At 51.3% G+C, this 24,830-nt stretch overlaps 1 protein-coding gene across 1 annotated transcript in view; it reads right to left on the minus strand.

Moving 5' to 3' along the window:
* Nucleotides 1–13,635: 13,635 nt before the first annotated feature.
* The window catches only part of ATP10A (ATPase phospholipid transporting 10A (putative)), a 67,511-nt gene continuing 56,316 nt past the window's right edge, over nt 13,636–24,830 (minus strand). Inside the window, exons 17-20 of the mRNA XM_064367819.1 lie at nt 24,563–24,643; nt 24,380–24,484; nt 22,918–23,105; nt 13,636–22,773 (exon numbers count right to left, since the gene is read on the minus strand). Of these exons, the coding sequence (XP_064223889.1) occupies nt 22,179–22,773; nt 22,918–23,105; nt 24,380–24,484; nt 24,563–24,643 (969 nt within the window). The 3' untranslated portion in view covers nt 13,636–22,178. The remainder of the gene's footprint in view (nt 22,774–22,917; nt 23,106–24,379; nt 24,485–24,562; nt 24,644–24,830) is intronic.

Genomic DNA, 24,830 nt, shown 5'->3' on the forward strand with positions numbered 1-24,830 from the left:
AACAGAACAAAAAGGGAGAGGAAGGGAGACGGGCTTTCTTTCCTCGTGCTGGGCCACCCTCTTCTCCCACCCTCAGGCATGGGTGCTCCCGGTTCCTGGGCCTTCGGACTCAGGCCGCCTTAGACCGCGGACCTCCAGTTCTCCTCCCTTGGTCTTGGACTGGGACTTACGCCGTCAGCTCCTCTTGGGCCTTCAGGTTTGGACTGAAAGGAGACCCCCAGCTTTTCTGGGCCTCCAGCTTGCAGGAGGTAGGCCGTGGGACTTGTTAGTGTCCGTAAGCACATGAGCCAAGACTTCATAGTAAATTTCTTCCTATATATCTATGTATATCTAGTTGGCCTTGTTTCTCTGGGGAGCTCTAATTCACTGAGAGACATCAGTGATTTCTCAGTCGGGGCAGGCCAGATAATGCTGAGTAACAAACAGCCCTAAGGTTATAGAGGCTCAAGGCAGCAAGGTGGGTGTTTCCCTCACGTCTTTACTGGCCATGGGCTCCGCTCCAGGGTGTCTCTCAGTGTCTCAGGCTGATGGAACCACTGTTTATGGCGTCGCTGTCACCTTGGTCTGGGAGACACAGTCAATCACATACTGCTCCTTGAAGCTTCCTTGCTGCTGTGTCGCCCCCTATTGGCTAGGGTTAGACCTCACAAGCTAGACTAATCCCGACTGGCTGTTTTAAAAAGAGCAAGGGGGCTGGGTGGTGGCTCACGCCCGTAATCCCAGCACTTAGGGAGGCTGAGGCAGGTAGATCACCTGAGGTCGGGAGTTCAAGACCAGCCTGACCAACATGGAGAAACCCCGACTCTGCTAAAAATATAAAAAATTAGTTGGGTATGGTGGCGCCTGCCTGCAGTCCCAGCTACTCAGGAGGCTGAGGCAGGAGAACGGCATGAACCCAGGAGGCGGAGACTGTGGTGAGCTAAGATCGCGCCACTACACTCCAGCCTGGGCAACAAGAGCAAAACTGTCTCAAAAAAAAAAAAAAGCAGGGTCCGAGCTGGAGTGGCAGGGTGGGTGTTTTGGTGGGAAGGATGGTTACCAGCATGTCAGAGCCGGGGGTGATCAGGTGACTGGGATGAATCAGGATGGAGGGGGGGTGGGGGGAGGGGGAGCAGATGTGAACTACTGATGAACTGGTGGAGAAGGTGGTTTACTGGAATTACAAGGAAGTTAAACTTTAAAATAGAGATTTAAGGAATAAGAGAGCTGAACATACTGACATACTGATTCTTTGAAGAGAAACTTGGGGTTCACCATAACACGTCTTAGTAGACAAAGCAAGTCACATGGTCACGCCTAACTTCAAGGGCATGGGGTGGTGCTGTCCTGCTGTATCCACAAGGAGAGGAAGTGCTATGGATGAACAGCCTTCAGGCGTTGACCCTTCTCGGTGGGTCCGGCGTAGCCGGGGTGAATGGAAACAGGCGTGGTGACATTGGGAAGGCCCTTCTGGGGCCACGGTTTGGACTAGAGCTGCAGAAGGCCTCTGGCAGGCAGAGACTTGGAGACGCTAGGCATTTTTGAGCTTTGGAAACGTGTGGAGAAGGTCTCAGTAACCAGGGACAGGGACAGGGGGAAGATTCTGCACGGACTGTGGGACGCAGTGGAGAAGAAGTGACGGATTTGAGAGGTATTTCTGACGTAAAATCACTGGGATTTGGTGAATCGTGCTCTGTGAAGAGAGGAATGGAGGACAGGGTGGAGTGTTTTCAGTCGGGAGCTGAGCTGAGGCGATAGATTTTGTGACTAAGAGCAACAGTTCAGCAGAAACAGGCTGGAGGGGTGACAGGTTCGATCTGGAACGCTTGGGTTGAAGATTCCTGGGGCCTCCGGGACATTGTGTCTCCTCCACACGCAGAGCAGAAGGAAGCTCAGGGCGCTAGGCTGAGAGTTACCTTTGGAGGCTGCCAAAGGGCTGGTGGTGGGTGGGCATCGAGTGAGAGGGCGCAGGGCGAGAGGGAGGCTCTGGCTGGAGGCCCGGCGCGCCATGGAGAGCAGGGGGCAGCCTGGGGCTGCACGTGGACACCGAGGGAGGAGGCTTCCACGGGCAGCTGCAGCTTCAGCGCAGCCCTGGCAGACGCGGAGGAACCAGAGGCCATGAACTCGGAAAGGAGGGCTCTGTGGGAGACCCAGAAATCATAGGTGGTATTTGAGAGAGCAATTGCAGTGCAGCGGTGGGGGCGGACACCGCCAAAGTTCAAGGCCCTTCTTCAAAGAGCTTCACACAAGCTCAGAGATGCCCTGGCTTCCGGCCGGGCGCGGTGGCACGCCTGTAATCCAAGCAGTTTGGGAAGCCGAGGCGGGCAGATTGCGAGGTCAGGAGTTCGAGACCAGCCTGGCCAACCTGGTGAAACCCCGTCTGTACTAAAAATACAAAAATTAGCCACGCGTGGTGGTGCGCACCTGTAATCCCAGTTACTTGGGAGGCTGAGGCAGGAGAATCGCTTGAACCCGGCACGCGGAGGCCTCAGTGAGCCCAGATCGCACCACTGCACTCCAGCCTGGGCCGCAGAGCAAGACTCCGTCTCAAAAAAACCCCCAAAAACAAATTCCTTGGCTTCCTTAGTGTGTAAGATCAGCAGGAAGAGCATTTCCTCCCCTGGGCTCTCCCGTCTGGAGGCCTCCCCACCTCCTGCGCCCTGCGTCCCGCAACCCCACACCCTCTCCTGCGCCCAGGAGTCTGGCTCCCCTCTCCCTGCCGGTGCTCGGCCGCCTTCGCGCCGCGTGGGATGGGCATGGGCTGTGCTCGTGTGTGCAGCCTCAGTGTCCGTCTCATGGAGGAGCCCCAGGAGAATTCATCGCCTTCGGATGGGGGTGGTGTGGGAGCGAGCGCGCCTGCAGGCTGAGAAGGACTCAGTGAAGAAAGAGAGGTGGAAAACAGAAAAGAAAAGGACTCCGGCATCAGGGAGAGATGGGGCAAGGGTGCAGGCGCAGGGATTTCCTTGGCCAAGGTGCAGGGATGCTCCTACCCGGGACAGAATGCAAGGCAAAAAAAGCAGGAGAAGTGATGGATAGACGGTCCAGTTAAAGATGGCAGGCTGACACCCAAGTTATCGCAGCTCACCTGGGCCCCGAACTTATAGCCAGGGAAAAACAGTGTCTAGACCCACGTAGTGGGCAAGAGCATCCGATGATCAGAGGAAAGGAAGGCAGCGGAGAGAAAACAGAGAGGGAGTCGCCACTGAGACAGCAATGAGCCCGGGTCTCCCTGCAGAGCCCCGGAAGCCTGGGCGCCAGGAACCCCAGAACACCAAAAGGGGTGCATTGCCTGCAGGCCCCCACACAGAGAAACAGCCAGAAGCCCGTGACCTCTGGTCATGGGAGAGAGGGGTGAGAGCTGGCGTGAGAACAGGGTGCCTGTCCATTGTGGATGGGGAGAGCTCCCAGCCCTGCCCCAGGTCGCTGACACCTGTGCTGGGTTCACAGCACCCCAGGGTGCAGGCTGGATGCCTCGTTACTGTAGCAACTAAGTAGCCCCAAAGGAAAGACCTGCAACTTCTCTATCTTGGGTCCCAGCTCAACCACCCTAAGGAGAAGTGTTATCTTCAATTAGATTTCAATCATTTACTTTTAAATATATACCAAGGATCATCAAATATTTGAGAAAGCATCCTACATGACAGAGCCCAAAACAAACAGGGAAAAATATAATATCCCCCAAAATACTGCACCTATGAAAAAAATAACAGGATGCCATTATGAATAATAAAGAACAAGAAAGTGCTTTTAGAAGTTAAAAGTATAGGCTGGGCACGGTGGCTCATGCCTGTAATCCCAGCACAGTAAGAAGCCGAGGCAGGAGGGCTGCTTGAGCCCAGGAGTTCAAGATGAGCCTGGGCAACATAGTGAGACCCCATCTCATATTAACTAAAAGAAAAAGAAAAGATTTTAAAACAAACTTTAAAAATAACAAAGAAATTAAAAGTATAACAAATTAAAAATTTTAATGAGTAGAAAAAGTCAATGAAATATCCTAGAAAGTATTTAGAGATTCAAAAAGACAAAGGTAAAAATTGGACGGAAAAGAGAAAAGTTAGACTCTAGATGCCCAAAGAATTATAAATTCCTTAAAGGAATAACTGAAAAAAATGGAGAGGAATTTATCAATAGAGTAAGAAAAAACTGTCAGGACAGAGGGACTAGAGTTTTCAAATTTAAAGGATCAGTTATGTTTCCCAGAAAAACACTGAAAATTTTTTCAAGTATTTTTTCCAAGTCAACTCATGCCACTGTAACATTTTTATAACACCAGCTGTAAAGGAAGATCCTAAACACTTTCAGAAAGGCAAAATAACAATCGCAGGCAAATAACCAGGAACAAGGAGGGGTTCCAGCCAACTTTCAACAGCAACATTGCAAGTTGGAGGGCACCGGAAGGCTTTCAAAATGTCAAGTTATTTTCAACCTGGAATTTCGTTGTCAAGCGATCCTAAGTCCATCATGAGCAAGGATAAAGCATGCAAAGGACCGGACCAATGTTGTCCCCTTGATGTAACTCTCGTCCGGCTCCTCTGAATTCTGACTGGGCCCCGATCTTGGGCTCTGTTTGTGGCCCACTTACTCTGATCTTAGCAAGCATCCTGCTGAGTCACATAGTGACTTGGTCCAACCACTCTTGCTATCTCATCACCCTGGCTACCTTCAGCAAAAATCCAGACAGGACATTTTAGCAAAGAACTGCCTTAGCAAAGAATGACTCTTAGTAATTTTCCATCCACCCGCCTCGGACACCTGCTCCTTGCCTATAAATCTGCATTTTTGCTTATTGTCGTCAGAGTTGAGTCACTGTTTCTTGCCTACTACAAAATCCCATTGTGGTAGCCCCCTTGAATAAAGCCTTCCTTACCACCTTTTACTTAACAAGTGTCAGGAATAGGTTTCCCTTTAATAGATCACACAATTTATTTCCAGTGCGCACTTGCTAAGGAAGCCACTGGAAGATTTCACCCAAAATAGGGAGTAACTGAAGAAGAAAGAGACATCTGACCAGGAAATGGAAGACAGTGCAGGAGAGGGTGAAGGGGCCCCTCCAGCTGCTAACTGAAGGCCGGGGGGCCCCCTTGCAGCCTACAGCAGCAGGAGGGGACTAGCGAGACGCCTGCAGGGAAAGACGGAGCTGATACCCTGCTATGTGGGGAAATGGCTCCCGGGTAAAAGCAAATCAAAACCTGACTTGTAGCACTGGACGATTTCCGGACTTCTGTAAAAGCTCCCACCATACTGATGTCAGGCTCCCAACACTTAACTAACTTACAGAGTTCCTGAAAATGGAACAGTAGGCTCTTTCAGCCAGCAGGAGGCGGCACCAGCACACCACCCGAACTGGTCCCTTACCTGATGTGTGTGTGTGGAAAACAGCACTGAGAGGCATTTTACTGTCCCATTAGGTGGGACAAGATGAATTAGGGATAGCTATATAGAAAATGAGGCAAAGGGACGAACTAGGGATAGCTATATAGAAAATGAGGCAAAGGGAACAGCCAGTTTTAATGCCGAGAAAGTATAAACAACTTACATGAGACAGCGGATGCAACTAGCCTAGTAGCATGTTGCGCTCATTCTGGAAAATGTAGCGTACGAATGAAAACTGATTTAACAGACATGGGGATGGATTGGAAGCACCGGGGTGGGAGGGGCAGGTACATGCTAAGCTCTCATTTCACATCAGACAGCTGATGGATAATGCTTAAAAGTAATCAATCAATAAACAGGAGTACAAGCATTTTTATTTAGAAGTTTGGAAGATCCAGCGTCGAAAGTAGAATTGAACCTCAGGTGGGGAGGGAGGCGTTGGCAACTGTCTTTTTTAAATGTCGTGGTTTAGGTCCTCTTTGGGTACCTTAAACCATGAGCAAGCAGTCCTTGGGTAGACATAAAGATTGTGTTTTAAAGGCGATGCCTATTCCAGAAGTGGGGAGGAGCTCAGGCAAGCCTGCTGGACAGTGATTCGGGAGAGGGAGGGCGAATGAGAAGTTTCTGCACGCTTCCTGGGTAGCAAATCCACTTAGAGATTCCGATCCTCCTCTTCCTTCTCCTCTTCCTCCTCCCCCTCTTCCTCCTTCTCCCCTTCTTCTCCCCTGCTTCCTCCTCATCCTCCTCCTCCCTCTCCACCTTATTCTTCTCCGTCTCCTCTCCGCCTTCCCCCTCCTCCTCTTTCTCCTCTCTTCCCTCTCCCCCGCCTCCTCCTTTTCCTCCTCTCCCTCCCCTCCCCTTTCCTCCTTCTCCTCCTCCCCCCTTCTCCTTCTCCTCCCCCTCCCCCTCCTCCTTCTCTTCCTCCCCTTCCTCCTCCTCCTTTTCCTCCTCTCCCTCCCCTCCCCTTTCCCCCTCCTCCTCCCCCTTCTCCTCCCCCTTCTCCTTCTCCTCCCCCTCCCCCTCCTCCTTCTCTTCCTCCTCCTCCTTTTCCTCCTCTCCCTCCCCTCCCCTTCCCCCTCCTCCTCCCCCCTTCTCCTTCTCCTCCCCTCTTCTCCTTCTCCTCCCCCTCCCCCTCCTACTTCTCCTCCTCCTCCGCTTCCTCTTCTTCTTCCTCATTATCGTAAAATATATACGTAACATAAATGTTACCCTTTTAACCATTTTTTAAGTGCACAGTTCAATGGCATTAGTATCATACGTGCACCTTGTTACACAGCCATCAGTACCACTCACCTCCAGAACTTTTTCATCTTCCTAAACTGAAACTGTGCTAATGAAACACTAACTCCTCATTCCCCTCCTGTCAGCCCCTGGCTATCACCATTCATTCTGCCTTCTGTCCCTGAATCTGATACTCTGGGCACCTCCTGTAAGTGGAGTCATGCAGCATTTCCCTTTTGTGAACAGCTTATTTCACTGAGAGTCCGTCCTCGAGGCTCACCCACGTTGTGGCATGTGTTAGAATGTTCTTCCCCTTCAAGGCGGAATAAAATGCCACTGTGTCCATGTACCACGCCTCGTTACTCACTGAGTTCATGCACACTCAGGTCTTAGGTTGCTTCCACTTTGGCTATTGTGAAACACGCTGCTGTGAACATGGATGTGCAAATGTCTGTCTGAGTCTCTGCTTTAAATTCATTTGGGTACATACCCAGAAGTGGAATTGCTGGATCATGTGGTAATTTTATGTTTGTTTGTTTGTTTTTTTGAGGAACTGCCACGCTGTTTTCTACAGTGGTTTTACCATTTAATATTCCCACCGGTGGAACAAGTGTTGAAATTTCTCCCCATCCTCACCAATACTTGTTATTTTCTGTTTTTTTTTTTTTTTTTTTTTTTTGAAAGAATACAACAGCTGTCCTCATGGGTGTGAGGTGGCACCTAGAGATTCTTAATACTGTGCTCAAGTTATTCCTCAAATTTCAGCCACTTTCTCTCATTTGGGTCTGGAGAGAGGCCATGACAGCAGCTGCCATCTGGAAAACACGTACTCGGTGGTGGACATTCTAAACCAGCTGCCTGGGCCCTGCGAACAAGACTTGACCCGACAGACCGCCTGCGTGTTCTGTGGGGCTGCAGAGCAGAGTCCACCGTTCCAAACGCACATCCCGCTGCCTCCCACCCAACCCAACCCACTCGCTGGCCTTCTGCCTTTCAAATGGGGGTGTCTGACTGGCCCCGTGTGGACACCCCTCTGTGCACCAGGGATCTCCAGGCGCCCAGGTGACGGTGGGCCATGGAAAGAGCGTCTTGTTCTGCTTGAGTGTGAGGCATTTTGACATTGCCACTTGATCTGCCCTAAAAGCCAATTTTGCACCTTTTGAGGAGATACCCCCTTCCTGCCCGCAGCCTCACACATCCTCCGACATCCTCAGCTGTGGAACGGGGCTAAGGGTGGTAGGAAACGCAGGGACAGGTGGGCAGGCCACATCAAATAAAAAAGTATACCATAGGTTTTACTTTTTTATTTTTTTTGAGATGGAGTTTTGCCCTTGTCGCCCAGGCTGGCATACAATGGCATGATCTCGGCTCACCGCAACCTCCGCCTCCTGGGTTCAAGCGATTCTTGTGCCTCAGCCTCCCAAGTAGCTGGGATTACAGGCGTGTGCCACCACACCCAGACATTTTTGTATTTTTAGTAGAGACAACGTTTTGCCATATTGGCCAGGTTGGTCTTGAACTCCTGGCCTCAAGTGATCTGCCTGCCTTGGCCTCCCAGTTGCTATAGGCATGAGCCACTGCAACTGGCCCTACTGCTAGAATTTATTCCTTGTGTCTAGTTGTAATTTCGTATCTGTTAACTCATGTCTCACTGTCCTATCTCTTCTTACCCTTTAGTAACTACTATTCTTCCATTTCTACGAGGTCCACTTTTTTAGCTCCCACATGTGAGTGAGAACATGCAGTATTGACCTGTCTGTGCCCAGCTTATTTAACTTAACATAATGTCCTCCACATTCATCCATGTTGCTAGGAGCAGTTTTCTAAGAATCCATCACTTCACATGGGGTGCGATGGCCCTGACCCCATCATAGGCAGGAGAGAGACACACAAGTCTCTAACTATGGAGTGAGAAACCCTTCGATGATAACAGGTGGACCCTGAACGTGGCCCCAGCGTAGAGGGACAAACTGCCTCTGACTGTCAAACTCACTCTGCACAGGCCTTGCCGAGAACGTATGTGTTCCTCTCTGGGAATGGGAGAATGTGCCCAGCCCAAGTCTTTCCTCTAACACTGGGTGTGTCCTTCCCGTTGCTAGCCTGCTGGTTTGGTAGTTAGCCAGACGGAAAGGACCTGAAAGTAAGTCTGAGTCATCTGTCTCACCCATCTTTGAATCCATTTGTTCATCTGCTCCATCACTCTTTCATCGTAGAAATAATTATGGAATGCTCTGTGTGAGCCAGGCACTGCTCTGGGCACTTGGGATACTGAAGTGAACAGAGACAAAGATACCCCCCAACTTCATGGCAGGGCAAAAGACAAGAACGACGAAGCATCTGTGTAAAAGTGAAGTAGAGAGTTTATCCGAAGCGGGTGGCTGCAGGCCTGGAGGAAAGAGAAGAGCTTGAGGCGAGTAGAACAGGTGGGGTGCTGGGGCCTCACAGAGCATGGAGGAGCCAGGCGTGCAGCTCCCTGGTGCGGAGCACGCCCTGCCATTTGCAGGAGGTCGAGGAGGTCTGGCCCCTTTCTTGGGAGCACATGTCGGACTGTGAGTGCAGTCCCAGGGGAGTCGTGCGGGGGTGGATGGTGACAGTGGGGATAGGCGGTTGCATCTGGACATATTTTGAAGCTGAATTAAGATGATTTCAGAAAGGATTGGATGGGGTCAGAGATGGGACAGAAGGGGAGGGACAAGGTCAAGGTTGGCTCGGGGCATGTGGCCTCAACGTGGGAGGTGTCTGCGTGGAATGGAAAAGTGACTTCTTACTTCACCCAGGTCATATGTGGTACCACGTCTGAACGTCCGCACACTTGAGATTCAACTGGAACCCTTTGTCTGTAGCCAGAGCTGCTTTGCTTCTGTGATGGTTACAGTTCCCTTTCGTATTGGGCTCAGATGTGTTGCATGTATTCAACTAACTGAGAGTTTGAACGAACAAAAAAGATGCTGGGACCAGAAAGGCAATTACTGCTGGAACATCACGGCCTTTCCAGCGTCAGTGTTCTCTGCCCTGAGGCAGGTTTTCATTTTAATGTGAAACTTCAGTTACTGTCTTGGAGGGGGTGGACTTTTCATCCTCCCGGTCTGGGGAGGAAGGTTATATTGAGCATTATGGAAGCTGCTTCAGCTGCAGATTTTAGGAAGACCCAGGAGAAGAAAATAGGTCTCTATGATGTCACTTCCATGTGAAAGGGAGCTTGGAACAGATTTCCTAGCGCACAGTAGTCTTGGGAGGAGTCACCATGCTGTCTTCCTCTTTCCCACTTGCTCTGCCAGGAATGGTGCCCAAAATACACCTTCTCGATTGACACTACAAATATATCCCTCTCTCCCAAGAAGCTCATCATGGCTCTGAAGTTCCCAGTTCATGAAATTAAAATTTATCACCGTGTTTTTTTCTTTCTTTTTTTCCCTGCGATGGAGTCTTGCTCTGTCACTCAGAGATGGAGTGCAGTGGCGCGATCTTGGTGGACTGCAACCTCTGCCTCCCAGGTTTAAGCGATTCTCCTGCCCCAGCCTACTGAGTAGTTGTGATAATAGGGACACGCCACCATGCCGGGCTAATTTTTGTATTTTTAGTAAAGACAGGGTTTCACCATATTGGGCAGGCTGGTCTCCAAATCCCGACCTTGCGAGCCTCTTGCCTCGGCCTCCTGAAAGTGCTGGGATTACAGGTGTGAGCCACTGAGCCCAGCCTCTCACTGTGGTTTGTAAGGCTCTATTGAATAGCTCCATTTTGCCTCCCTGGGCACATTTTACACACAAATGACAAACATAATGATAATCAGCAACATAATAAGAGGTCTGTGACTCTTCGTTATTTTATGTATTTGTTTGTTCAGCAAGAATTAAGCACCTACTGTGTGTAGGGCACTGTTTTAGTAGCTGGTAATACAACGGTGGATCTAACTCCAGTTTTCAGGGGATTTATAATCCAGCAAAGGATCCCAGCAAGAGAAGAATCTCTGTCAGGTAAAGTGTTGGGTGGTACAGGTGAGACACACTCAGAGATGGCAGAGGTCACGTCTTCCAGAGACTGCCCATGGGCCTGAATCCCCAATAAGGAGTCAGCCCAACAATCTCTGGATAATGCCACAGACACTCAGGGTCCAGGACACTAGTAAGACCCCAGGTGAGGCCAGGCCAGCAGATAAACAGAGTTACAGCCCGTGAAGCGTGATCGTGAGAACAGAAAACGGGTGCCTGCTGTGGGCTGATGCCCTGCACACAAATGTCTCGGTGAGGGGTGGTGCTGGGCCAGGACTTCCTGACCAAGGGAGGTCCATAAACTTGGTAGGAAAAAAAATAGTTATTGTCACTAATCTCTAACCAAAAGTTACCATTTCTTTCAGTTATAAATGTGGACAATAAACGATTGTAACATTACTGGTACTAGGAGCGTTGATGGATTCAGCAAATAAAAAATACAGGATACCTAGTGAAACATAAATTTCAGATAAACAGACTTTTTTAGTATATCTTACAAAACGTTTGACACACATGTACGCTACAAAAACTATTCATTGTTTATCTGAAATTTAAATTTAACTGCTGTCCTGTATTTTCTCTGGCAGGCCTGAGGACTCTGGCCCGGGGACTCTGCCCCGACAGCAATCAGCTATTTCCATTCGTGTTATGCTTGTTGCAATTGTCCTGACACGTGTGTACTCATCACTGTTCCAAAATTGCAGCAGCTATAAAGCCAGGTTCTGGATTCTTTAATTCATCGATAATGCAGCTATGTCGTCATATAGCTATAAAGCCAGGTTCCGGATTCTGTAATGCATTCATAATGCACCTATGTCATCATATAGCAATAAAGCCAGGTTCTGGATTCTTTAATGCATCGATAATGCAGCTATGTCATCATATAGCTATAAAGCCATGTTCCAGATTCTTTAATGCACTGATAACGCACCTATGTCATCATATACCTATAAAGCCAGGTTCTGGATTCTTTAATGCATCGATAATGCACCTATGTTGTCATATGGCAATAAAGCCAGGTTCCGGATTCTTCAATGCGTCGATAATGCAGCTATGTCATCATATGGCAAGTTCGTTTTTAAGAATGATTTTGCTGTTTCGGTGTCACTGGTTTTCTCTGTCACCCGATGTCATTTATTTCATACCCTTAGAAGCATGAGTGTGGGGAGTCCATGGTCTTCTGCAGACCGCCTTGGCGCTCCATGGCATGAAGCTGGGGAGAACTCCAGCAGTGCACCACCCATCACCCCTTCTTCATCCCCCACGGACCCCTGAGGCCACACCCCCTGTGCAGTGTGCCACCCTGGGGGAAGGCTGCCGGATTCTGTGCACAGCCCTGACGTCAGTGGTCAAGGCAGCAAGAGCCTTGCAGTCCATACACATGGAGGACAGTCCTGGCGCACCTCCTGTGGGTCCAAGGAGCCCCCACCACCCCAGTCCCTGCAAGACCTTCCCCTCACAGAGGCAGGGTTCCTCTTAGAGGCGCGGCGGGGTGAGGAGACTCGGGGATGAGAGCAAGGAGAAGCAGCCTTACTGAGGAGCAGCCCCGAGAGGTGTTCGGAGGGGACAGATCAACATTAGATTGTTCCTGCTGCCCGGTGGGTAAGAGCAGACAGGCAGGAAGGCCAGACAATTCTAGAGAACACCCACCACACTGGCTGGTCCCAGTTTTGTCCTCATGGTGCATACCCCTGTGTATATATCTGTATGTGTCTGGAGCGCTGGGGTAAACTTGTCCTGCCCTCCCTCCCTCCCTCCCATACAAACCCACTGTGCTGCCCCTTCTCATAACTTTGCTTTGGGTCAAAGCTCAACGCCTTCTCCTGATGCCAAGATTGCACAGGCACCCACTCTGGTTTAGCTCCTCCTTCCTTCCCTCCCTCTTTCTTTCCCTCCCTCCCTCCCTCCCGCCTTCCCTCCCTCCCTTCCTTCACTCCCTCCCTTCCTTCTCTCCCTCCCTCCTTCCTTCCCTCCTTCTTTCCCTCCCTCCCTTCTTCCCTCCTTCCCTCCCTCCTTCCTTCCCTCCTTCTTTCCCTCCATCCCTTCTTCCCTCCTTCCCTCCCTCCCTCCCACCTTGCTTCCTTCCTTCCCTCCCTCCCTCCTTCCCTCCCTCTTTCTTTCCCTCCCTCCCTTCCTCCCTCCTTCCCTCCCTCCCTCCTTCCCTCCCTCCCTCTTTCTTTCCCTCCCTCCCTTCCTCCCTCCTTCCCTCCCTCCCTCCCACCTTGCTTCCTTCCCTCCCTCCCTCCCACCTTGCTTCCTTCCCTCCCTCCTTCCTTCCCTCCCTCCCTCCTTCCCTCCCTCTTTCTTTTCCTCCCTCCCTTCCTCCCTCCCTCCCTCCCACCTTGCTTCCTTTCCTCCCTCCTTCCTTCCCTCCCTCCTTCCTTCTCTCCCTCTTTCTTTCCCTCCCTCCCTTTCTCCTTCCCTCCCTCCCTCCTTCCTTCCCTCCCTTTCTTTCCCTCCCTCCCTCCTTCCCTCCCTGCCTCCCTTCCTCCCACCTTGTTTCCTTCCCTCCCTCCCTCCTTCCTTCCCTCCCTCTCTCCTTCCCTCCCTCCCTCCTTCCTTCCCTCCCTTCTTACTTCCCTCCCTTTTTTTGCCTCCCTCCCTCACTCCTTCCCTCCCTGCCTCCCTCCCTTCCACCTTGCTTCCTTCCCTCCCTCCCTCCTTCCTTCCCTCCCTCTTTCTTCCCCCCGCCTCCCTCCTATACAACCCCACTGTGCTGCCCCTTCTTGCAACTTTGCTTTGGGTCAAAGCTGAGCGCCTTCTCCTGATGCCAGGATCGCACTGGTTTAGCTCCCCACCACACCCCCGCCTCTGCCCCATGTGGCCCCTTCGCAGCTCTTGGCGACACACCTGACACTAAGCTCATGTCTCCAGTAACACACCAAACGCACCCAGCACAGGGTCCAAGTGTGAAGCCCTGGGCGCACTGAGGGCACTGCTGGGGCACCAGGCCCGCCACAGGCTTGCTGCTCAGTGCACATTTGCTGATGGCGTGAATGAAGGAATGAGTGATTTCAATTAAACAGTGGATGCCACATGAACCCTGATTTAGAAATAACGGGTCCCACCAGAATTAACCTTTAAAGTGTTTATTGTAATTTACTTTATCCCCAGAGGCCAGGATGTGAGAATGACAGTCAGTATATCTCTGCACAGATAGAATTCATATTTTCGACTTACGCATGGAAATGCCTGTTAGTGGAATGTTCCCTCCACTGAGATCCCAGAATGTAGTCATGAGGACTCATGCACCAGCCTGCCTGGGCTGCAGTCCCAGCCCACCACCTCCACCACGTGCCGCCGTGTGACCTGAGCACTTTAATTTCCCTGGCTGGGCCTCCATGTTCCCCATCTGCACATTGGGTGAAATTAGAAGAAATTGTACTGGCTTTTGTGAGCACTGAGGCGGTCCATCTGCACAAATCACTTTGATGGATGTCTGTGTCATCATGAGCGACGTGTCAGGCAGGCACTTGGAGGGTGCTGCTTCATTTGGTTTTGAAATGTGTGGGTGTCACATCACATTAGGTGGCTGATCTAATGGCCCTCACGGAAGGACCTGGATTCCTACTCCCCCTCCCCACACCCCAGTCAGCTGACTCCAGTGCACGGGGCTGCAGACAGAGATGAAACCGTGTACAAAATACACCGGTTTAGATCCAGGAATACGGTCAGCATGCTGCTCCTCCCTCCACCTAACTGTGTGAGGTCCAGGCTGCCACACAGAGAAAGCTGGGTGCTTCTGCTTCGAGAAAAATCAAGTTGATAGCATCTCCATCTTAAACCATTTTGTTAAAGCCGCACAGCGAGCACGTGTAGCCGTAGTGTATGTGTGTCTGTGTGTGTGTGTGGGGGGGTGGCATTTAAGTCCTCTAATAGGGTACCTACATGCACCTTCAGCCACCGTCACTTTGCTAGTGTATGCTTTGCACTGTGCTAGCTTAACAAGAGCACATAGAAACAGCTTTTTTAAAAAGGTGATTATATGAAGCTACTTATCTGTGTGTTTTTAGGAGAATATGGGACAATTATCTTGGAGACGACATCGTCATTTAAAGAGACCCCTCTGTAGCCCTGGGCTGGGGTCTCTGCATTTGATTCCTGCCTCTGGCGGGATTTGGGAATCCCTGTCAGGGCTGGGGGAGGGAACGAAGGAACCACCAGAGGGGAGGGGACATGGGATCCTGGTTCCTTGGACAGAATCCCCAGCAGGGAGGTTGCAGACTGCAGCAGACAGCAGCAGCCCCACGTGGCAAGCCCACGTGAGAAATGCAAGCTGAAAATAGCCCGGAGCCTCACACTCCGTGGCTCAGGGAGGCACGATTTTTCCTCTAGGGTTCAGAGCAGCGTTAGGAGTGCAGTGAAGAAACTGCAGCCCGCCAGAAGCATTAGCTCATTCTAATCTGAGCCCTGGAAGACACGGCAGGCTTGGTTTTCCTTGAACTCCAGTGCCTGCTGATAAATCTGCACTGTGCATTGAGGACTGCAGGGGGCAGGGTTCCAGGCTGCGAAGACCTCTCCCCATGCCCCTGGAGTGACCAGGCTTTGTGTACACAGCCTCCTCCAGCAGGAGGGCTCCCAGGCTCCCAGTGTGTCACATGGACTTCCTTTCAAGGGATAACTGCACGGCTGCATGCTTAGGTGTAGCCAAGAATCGAGCTCCTTTTTCACACAGAGGAATATCATATTACCTGTCTTTTTAAAAAATGTATATTACCTTCAGCAATAAAACTGCATGGTTTGCTCTCAGGGCACGATTCAAGAAGAGACCAAATAAAGGGGAGCCTTGGGGATCTTTTAAAAATTCAAGTTTTAGTGTATTTACCTAATGGAACCCCTTTTCATTGAATCTATTTATAAATGCTCAGTCCAATCGCGTGAGTTTGGAAAGCAAACATGTTCAACACGAGAAAGCTGGTGGAATGAGTGCTCGTTTCTAAAAATAGGTAAATCCCGAGGAACACATCTGTGCTTCCTGTTGTCAGATGTGCAGGTGTTCTAAGATCAAAATGCTCTCTGCCAGTTATGAAAATCATCCACAATTAGCCGTGAAAAATACTGTCTGGTCTATCAGATACTTTCGGTCTCTATCCTGTCTCTTCATTTCTTGTATGGGATTTTTGAGATGGAAACTCCCCACCTTAGTGGGAAGGGGGGCATAAGGGAGAGAGAAATAAAAAGTGAGTAAAATTAAACCAGATGCTGTCTCGAGGCAGTAATTCCTGGAAAGGAAATAAAGTGTGTGTGCGGTAGAAGGATCTGGCTCGGGGTTCGGGAAGGTGTCTCAGTCTCTGTCTGCAGAGGCGGGTGCCTCAGGGGCGCTGTCCTGCCCAGCGTGGCTCCTCGCACAGCTTCCGAGCCTCCAGTTGTCAGACCCTAACTCTCTGAGAGAAAGTGGGAGCTAAAAATAGCAGAATGACTTGCACTGGACCTCCATGTCCACGCGTTTTCTGCTTCTGGACCCAGAACTGAGGACAGAGATTTATGGCCACCTGGGTGCTTCCCAGTCAGAGCAGACACATTTGCTGTCATGTTAATTTTACAAGGAGATGAACTTTCAGAGGCTCTGAAAGGGAAGGATACTGAGGCAAGCCTGGTGCCAAGCTGGCCGAGGCTGGTTTTAGAGGACCAGCGTACTCTGCTTGGGCAGGGCAGCTCAGCCTCCCCCACGGGGCTGGGCAGAATGGAGGAGGCCTCTGCTGCCCACTGCCACTCCTTGGTGGCAGTTTGAGATGAGCCTGGAGGAGAGGCGGGGCTTCCTGGGCGTCAGTCTCATACAGCTGCTGCTCCTGTGCAGCAACCGGTGGCTTTCAGCTACGTCAGCAGGACAAGAGGCACATTTTGTCAGAACTGTCCTCATTCTGCAATTTGGCTCTCTTCGGTTTCAAATTACTTGAATGTGTCCCCATATCTGTGGCCACACACGACTTTCACAACCATGAACTGGACCCGGCAGCTGGGGGATGACATTCGCCTTCCACGTGACAGAGATGTCGCTCTGCACCGGGCCGGGCTTCCAGAGTAGAGTGTTCTGAAGGACTCACCCTTTGTCACTGTCACCCAGAGAAGGGCTTGCACGTCCTTCCTTGCCTGCTTTGGCTCATTTTTGAGACTGCCATGCTCTAAAGTCCCAAGAACAATAAACTACTGAGATTTTCTTTGTCCTTGCATTTCAAGGAGGGAGGTGGTGGCAGTGCTTCTCTCTGGGTGTCTTAGGTGAAATACACAATGTCCACCGGGCTTCTCAGCCCTGCCTTGGAGGCCTGGCTGTGCCGCCTCAGTGCCCCACCTGTCCAGAGCCGTCTTGAAGTCACTGCATGTGCAGGTGCTGAGGGAGACAGTGTGAGTGTGTGGCACTGACGGGCATTCACTTGGTGGATATTTCCCGGCTCCAGCTGGGCTGTGTTTGGCCCTGGGGGTGGGATGGGAGACAGGGAAGCTGCGTGTCCCTGGACAGGCACCGCCATTAGGCTGATGAAAAGAACGAGATGGCAAGCCTCGGTGTGTGTCCCCGCCTAGGACACTCTCCATCAAAGTGCATGTGGGCGTGAGGCTCTCGGTGTCCTGATGCCCCAGCAGCGTTGGAGGGCAAAGAGGAAGCTCACCCAGATCCCCTCGGGGCTGCTGGGTGATGAGCACCCATGCACCACGGGGTCAGGGCTCCGGAAGCGTTTTTGAAACAGAATAACCACGGCAGTGTCTTGCACCCCAAAGGCCTGAGAGTGAGTCTTCATTCCAGGCTCTGAGCTTGGACAAAGGAGATTCAGGATGAGAAAGACGCTTGGCACTCCCTCTCTACACCTCTGCTGGCTTCTCAGCGTGGGGACTGCTGTGGATAATAAATGATTGGTTAACTTGGGCAGCCCCGCTAGTCAGGACCCCCTTCTCTGTTTTATTTAGTGATGGTGTCCCTGGCCAGGCCCCTTTGAAATTCATGGCTTCAGAAATAATAAATAAAAAAAAAATAAACTTCACAGCTTCATTTCGAAGGTGCAGATGGGCCAGTCCCAGCTGTCCAGAGCGGTTTTGTGTTTCTCTGTGGATTATTTGCTGGAGCAGCATGGGCTGGTGTGTCTTGCGTTATTATTTTTTGTCATTTAACTTTGAGATGCAAAGTTAAAATCTGTAAAACTAAAAGATAACCCTTTCTAAAATAATTAAATTATGAGCTAGGAAATACCGCTCTGCAGTAAAGCAGGAATCTGCCTGTGGTGTTAGAGAAGGTAAAATATTTATCTTCCAGCTTTTAGCTAGGAGGACAGCCGGGGCCCAGGGTGCCTCTCCAGCCTCGCCAGGTCGTGGGTGCCCTCCAGCTAGAGAGGCTGGGACGAGGTGAAAGCAGACAGCTTTGCAGTTCAGTGAACAACCTGGGCTTTGTGTGCTGTTTGTTTTAAACAGGAACTGAGGATGCTGAAAAATCCTCATTAGGAAGAAAATGTAAGAGCCGGCTGCAGCCCGCCCTGGCTGGATGGCGTGTGGGCGTGGGCATGTTGCTTGGGGAATTTAGGAAGCTGGGGATTGTCTCCCGGCAAAGTTGGAGGCACATCGTGCACTGGCTGGGCCTGGGCCGGGCTTTGGAGGGGTTGGTTTGTGCGTCCCGAGTCTGAGCCGTGTCGTACTTTCCAGAGAGGGCCTCCAGCTGTGGTTTGATAAATGAGGACCAGAGAACAGCAGTACCATTCTAAGTGTCCCGTAAACACTCTTGTCACCTCTTGTCACTTCTGTTTTTCCACAGCACTTGCCCCAAGTTAGGTATAAACTGAACTCAAATTGTTTAAAAGTGTTACAGTGTTTTAAATACAAACAGGAGGAGGGATTCATTCATAAGAACCCAGCTGACATTGTGTTAGAACCAGCTCAGTGAAAAAAGGAGTCGTCATGGGAGGACCTTCTGGGCGGGGCTCTCGGGACTTGGGTAACAGTGGCCATGAGAGGCCCCGGAGACAGAGCCTGCTTCCCTTCTGAGTGAGATGAACCCAGGGGCTGGGAGGGAGGGAGCAGTGAGCTGCCTTCCCCAGGGCTTGCTCAGACCACCAAAGGCCATCATCATTTCATTAAAGAAAAGCAAGGCCAGGCACATTGGCTCACGACTGTAATCCCAGCACTTTGGGACACTAAGGCAGGTGGATTGCTTGTGCCTAGGAGTTTGAGACCAGCCTGGCCAACATGGCAAAACCCCATCTCTACAAAAAATATACAAAAATTAGCCAAGCATGGTGGTGGCAGGTGCCTGTAGTCCCAGCTACTTGGGAGGCTAAGGCAGGAGGATCCTGTGGGCCTGGGAGGCTGAGGCTGCAGTGAGCTGTAATTGTGCCCCTGCCCTCCAGCCTGGGCAAGAGTGGACTCTGTTGGAAAGGGAAGGGGAAGGGGAAGGGGAAGGGGAAAAGGAAAGGGAAGGGCGAAGGGAAGGGACCAAAAAGTTTGGTAACAAGGTTGATTCTGTGATCCGCAAATATGCCCCCGCCCTGAGTATGAGAAGCGCCTCTGGACGTGGGCTCTGCAGTGGTGGCAGCGTGGGCACTTAGGGAAAGTCTTCCTTTGCCTTTGAGGGAACAGGTCCACACGGGCTTTTCAGTAGAGATGCGAGGAAAGCAGGAGGAGGGCAGAGCAGAGTCCCAGCCCCTTACTGAAGGCACAGATACGATGAGGGCAGGTGCCTCCTGGCCAAAGAGCCAGGGAGCCGGGACCCTCTCTGTGCTCGCTCCTCTCTGCACCCCTCCCCGTGCCTCCCTGGCCTTGCTTGGCCTGGGCCGCTTCTGTATGGGGGACGCAGCTCTGTTTGTAGTTACGGCCAAGCACTTGCGGCCATGCACACTTACAGCTGGGTCTGCATTTTCTAGTCACAAATAAAGAAATTGCCTGTCCCTCTCACTCCTACACCCACTTTTTCCTCTATCTATTCTATAAATGACTAAAAGATTGCCTGGGTATATTCGTGATCTGCCCCTTTCTCCCGTTTGTGAATTTTGGGTTCGTAACTTTAAAGCCCTGGTTATTAGGGGCACAGCACTCGCGATTCTCACGTCCCGACAAGTCGGCCTGTTCATCATCAGGCCCCTCTATGGCCTGAAGTCTGTGTTGTCTGATGTTAATACAGTCATGTCTCCTTTCTTTTACAGACTGTCCATATATTAAATCCTTTTTTACTTTCACCTTGCTGTCTTTATACTTCACATGCCTTGTTATATTAGCCAGAAATTACAGGAAATATTAAATCATCATGGGTGACAGCAAGCAATTGTCCTTTACCTCTGATTATCGCAGGAATGGCTTTAGTGCTGCATGGTTACACTCATGCTTGGATTCTTCAAACATTTGCTCAGCGCATTCAAACTGCTGGGTTCTGTGCAAGGGACCGGGGTACAAGGTGAAGAGGACATGACATCTGACCCCCGAGAACTTAAGGGTTCGTTGGTTTTTGACTTTGAGTCAGGCACAGTGTACAATGTCAGATGACTAACCCAGCTATTTTGTCACCAAGCCTCCCAACTTATTTTAGATTTGTTGTTGGGATTTGGTAACCTATTTCACCGACTGCTTTTTTGAGATCACGAAGTTCGTCCCCATATGTTCAGTTTGACATCAAATGTCATTGCTTGCCGTAGACGATCATCGTGGATTTCTACGAACGCTCCCCATCCTAAAGGGCAGCTGGCAATGCCATTTACATGTATTTCTCTAAACTGGCTGTGGGATGCATATTCCTGAAGCCAGCGCCAGGGTCCTTCCATTTCCCAAGGCAAGTATCTACTCTCCGGAGGAGAAAGACTTCCTCCGGAAAGAAGGTCGCTTGTGAGTGCTGGACAGTCTGGAAGCTGGCCATCGGGAACTCCCAGATACTCAGGGGAATATGCTTCTGGTCCTTGTCCTTGCTGCTAGCAACCATCACCTCAATTCAGGGAGCATGTGCACCTTCCCAAGGGGATTCTTTTCCTGTGTGTTGTTCCAAGAACAGAGGAGATGGCACCAGGCTTGACAGGGCAGGGTTGGGGCGGCCGTCACCTTCGGTCTAAAATCACTGGCTGAAGGCCCCGCCACCCCGTCTCCTCCAGTTAACAGGGCCTAGATGTTCCTCTGACGCCCGCTCATGCAGCAGCTCGGGTACTCTGAGGGAAGCAGACGTCTCTTCGTGGAGGTTCCCCTCCATTCGCCAGTGACTGATTCTGAAGATGTTGTGCAGTCTGTGCAGGTTAAGGCTGAGGAAACCGGGACTCTGTTTGGAATGTGCAGAGAGAAGCCCTCTGTCTCCTCTGAACAGGGATGCGTGGATAAGTCCTGGGAGGACTCCAGCCAAGCATCCCCAGAACGGAGGCCGCCCCAGGACAAAGCTGTCCCTGAAAGCCAAGCCCAGGTCTGAGTTGCTGAGTCCAGGCACCGTCTCTCGGGACCTGCACTGAGCCTGTGCCTGCTCTTCTGCTTGACTGGAATGAGATGCACTTTCTGTGGCCTGCAGTGGCCCACACTCATTGAGGAACGAGCCATTCTTTCCCGATGCGCTGCGCTTAGGAATTTTCCTTGTCCTCAGACCCTATGCCGTCTCTGCATTGCTGTCCTTGAAGACAGGCATTCAAAGCGGCCCTGGGTCCCACACAGCGGGGAGCACGCCCTTCCCAGCCCCAGTGCTGAGCAGAGCCAGCCCCTGAGAACTGTGTGACAAAGCCGCGAGACGGGCTCAGGACAGGTCAGGCCGTGCCATTGTCTTGGATTGTCATCATTTCTCTCCTTCCTCTTCTAGTTTTAGATGGACGAACTAATGGCTCATCGGAAAAATGCCTGAAGATGGCCAAGCTCCTCGGCACGAGCCGCCACGGTGTGTGCCATGCTGCTTTCTTCATCGGCTCCAAAAAGACTTGCTTTAGGGAAGTGTCTTCAGATCATACTCTGTGAGGTCAGATAGGAATCATTTCATACAACAGTGGGACGTGGACCCACTCTCTTTGCAAAGTGAAGGCTGTTTATTGCTTGTTACGATTTAACAGGCAAAATACTACACCGGGGTTGTAATACCTACAAGGCGGGCTCTCTGAAACGCCTGCATGGAACTGGATGCCGGGACGCACTCACCCGTGAATTTCTCTTGAGGTCTCCCTTCCCTCATCCGGTTGAAGCAGAGCCCACCAGCCCTCCCGTGTCGGTGGGACTGGAAGCCGTGGGGGACTCTGCCTCTGGGGGCCGCGTCCTCTGCCCTCGGCCATCTCTGCTGGCTGCTCCCCGGGGTGCGTCCCTGCCTGCGTTCACTATGAGCTGCGTCATGTTTCTACTCAGGGACGGCAAGCTCACGCACGTCGAGGAAAACATGGCATACTACTTGTTCTTAAAAATGAGATGAAAAAATAAATAAATCTAAACACTTTTCAAGTGTCACTCTTCTTTAAACTTTTATATATGTTAAAGCTCTCCTTTTTCTGTTCAATATACTCTACTTAGAACTTTAAAAAATAAACTTTCTTTTTTGGTACCTCTCGTTCCCTGTATTAGCCTTGGAAACATTCAGAAACACATCTCCCTAGAACTCTTCTGTGCAAATAATACACATAAATAATATTAACATCTATGTTGCATATATTAAAAAAAGGCTACTTCAAGGTTTTCACTGTGACCGCCTTGCAGGTGCTCCTAGAAGTAGTTCTTGGTCTGGGCCCTGAAGTCCTGGTCAACCTGGGCGGGGCTGGACAGGAAGTCCACGTCCCGCTTGTCCACGTGCAGGCTGCTCCGGGAGAACTGTAAGACACTCCCCAGCCTGCTGACCAGCGACAAGGAGGAAATCCAGTTGACTGAGCTGAAGGTGGGCAGGCTGAAGAGAGAAGACAGGGGGGTGGCCCTGCCGCTGCTGGCAGCTCTCACCTTGGGCTCCTCAGGACACCCTCCCGGGACAGCCTCCCCCGGTGCGGAGGACCTGGGGGCCCGTGCGCTCAGCCCCTCCAGCAGGGGGTGGTCCCTCAGTGGCACGCTCACGTCCACCGCGCTGGGCTCCCTACTGGCCTCTGGGGAGCGGGCCGGCTGCCATGTGTGCCAAGAAGTCTGGGACAGGGGCACAGAGTTCTTGATGGTCCTCCCTTCTGAGTGCTCGGTTCCCGGGTCCCTTGGGAGGCATCCCTGAGCAAAGGTCTCTTTGGGAGCGCTGAGTCTCCTAGGGGACTTCCTGGCCAACTGACGTGCCAGCTGCAGTTGGGTGGGGAAAAGGCTCCCCTGGAGGGATTTGAAAAACAATCTAGAAAGAGCACATTAAAAGAAAAATTAGATTTTCCGTGGGTAGTGTCTTTGAGCTTCCAGAGACCCACATGAGGCAGAAGCAACGTCACTGCTGTCTGGGCTTGCTCAGGGCTCAGGGGCGCCATCCCACTCCGACACGCACCTGGGCAGCAGAGCAGCGACAGGAGTCACCAGGCAAGTCAAGTAAAACACTGGGTCACCCAGCAAAGCTTGAATCGTCCAGTAAGGGTTGGACGGAGGATAGCACGTGGCACAGGAAGCGTTGTAAATCAGAGCCACGGTGAAAAACAAGAGCACACTGAAGCCACACGTGATCCAGTTGAGCCAGGTCTGAGGGGGAATGAGAAAGGGCATTTATTGACTTATTTATTCATTTTAAAAATTTATTTATTATACTTTAAGTTCTGGGGCACGTGTGCAGATTGTGCAGGTTTGTTACATGGGTATACACATGCCATGGTGGTTTGCTGCATCCATCCCTCCATCATCTACATTAGGTATTTCTCCTAATGCTATCCTCCCTCCCCAATCCCCTCACCCCCAACAGGCCCTGGTGTGTGATGCTCCCCTCCCTGTGTCTGTATGTTCTCATTGTTTAACACCCACTTATGAGTGAGAACATGCGGTGTCTGGTTTTCTGTTCTGTGTCAGTTTGCTGAGAATGATGGCTTCCAGTTTCATCCATGTCCCTGCAAAGGACACGAACTCATTGTTTTTTATGGCTGCATAGTATTCCATGGTGTATATGTGCCACATTTTCTTTATCCAGTCTATCATTGATGGGCATTTGGGTTCGTTCCAAGGCTTTGCTATTGTGAACAGTGCTGTAATAAACATTCATGTGCATGTCTTTAAAATAGAACAATCCATAATCCTTTGGGTATATACCCAGTAATGGGATTGCTGGGTTAAATGGAATTTCTATGTCTAGATCCTTGAGGAATCGCCACACTGTCTTCCACAATGGTTGAACTAATTTACACTCCCACCAACGGTGTAAAAGTGTTCCTATTTCTCCACATCCTCTCTAGCATCTGTTGTCTCCTGATTTTTTAATGATCACCGTTCTAAGTGGCGTGAGGTGGTATCTCAATGCAGTTTGATTTGCATGAGAAAGGGCATTTATTTCCACCTAAAAGTGGCAACAATGACAATTACAAACATGCGCCAGTCATCAATGAGCGGGCGTGCTGTTCTGAGGCCTCCAGATGGACGCACCTCGGGCTATGACACGGGTAACCGGTGGGCTCAGTGAGGCCCCCGGAACCGTGGACCGCCCTGGGAGACGCACGGGAGGGGAGATGGAGTCAGGGTTGTGAGGGCAAGACAGGAGAGAATGCGGTGGCAGAGGAGGAAAGAGGCGGGAAGGAGGCGAGCGCGCCTGGGGAAGTGCGGGCATCAGGCTGCCGCGGCTCCCCTCGCCACGGGGCTCCCCACACCGCAAGGTTCAGGAATGTGTCATTTTCCTTCTCATCTCACTGAGCTCAGCTTTGCAGTCTCCCGTGTACTCCAGACGACCTCCCAGACCTCAGGAAGCTGCAGGGAAGTGTGGGGTCGGTGGCATCGGGGCCACGTGGCAGAAGGGCCACGCAGGCGGCTCTTACCCAGGTTCTGGTTTCAATGCCCAGGTGGAGCAGGAAGGTGAGCAGCGCGATGGTCGTGATGGGGGTCCCCCAGGTAAACAGGTCCACGTTCGAGTCATGGTAGGCCTGAAAGACAGCGGGGTCCTGGGTCTGGAGGTCCCCGGATGCAGCTGGTAAGAAGAGCTGCACCCAGGACCAACTTACCAGGTAAGGGATGAAAAAGCAAACCAGGCTCTGGAAGGCAGCGTCGGCCATGTTAAACCAGAACGTTCCCGGCCGGTATTCCTGGGACACAAAAACAATCGGTGACATTCCGGGGAAGTGCTGACATCCTCCGGGAAAGCAGTTGGAAGAACAATGGAGTCACTTGTGTTAACAACAACAGCAACAAAAACCCACCCTGAGGAAGAGAGCTGGGAAAGACCACGGTGGGAGGGTCCTCATGCACAGATGCCTGACAGCAAAAACCATC

The sequence above is a fragment of the Aotus nancymaae genome, unplaced genomic scaffold (assembly GCF_030222135.1).
Source record: "Aotus nancymaae isolate 86718 unplaced genomic scaffold, 86718_ANA_hifiasm-v0.15.2.pri h1tg000075l, whole genome shotgun sequence".
In the NCBI taxonomy this organism is placed as follows: domain Eukaryota; kingdom Metazoa; phylum Chordata; class Mammalia; order Primates; family Aotidae; genus Aotus; species Aotus nancymaae.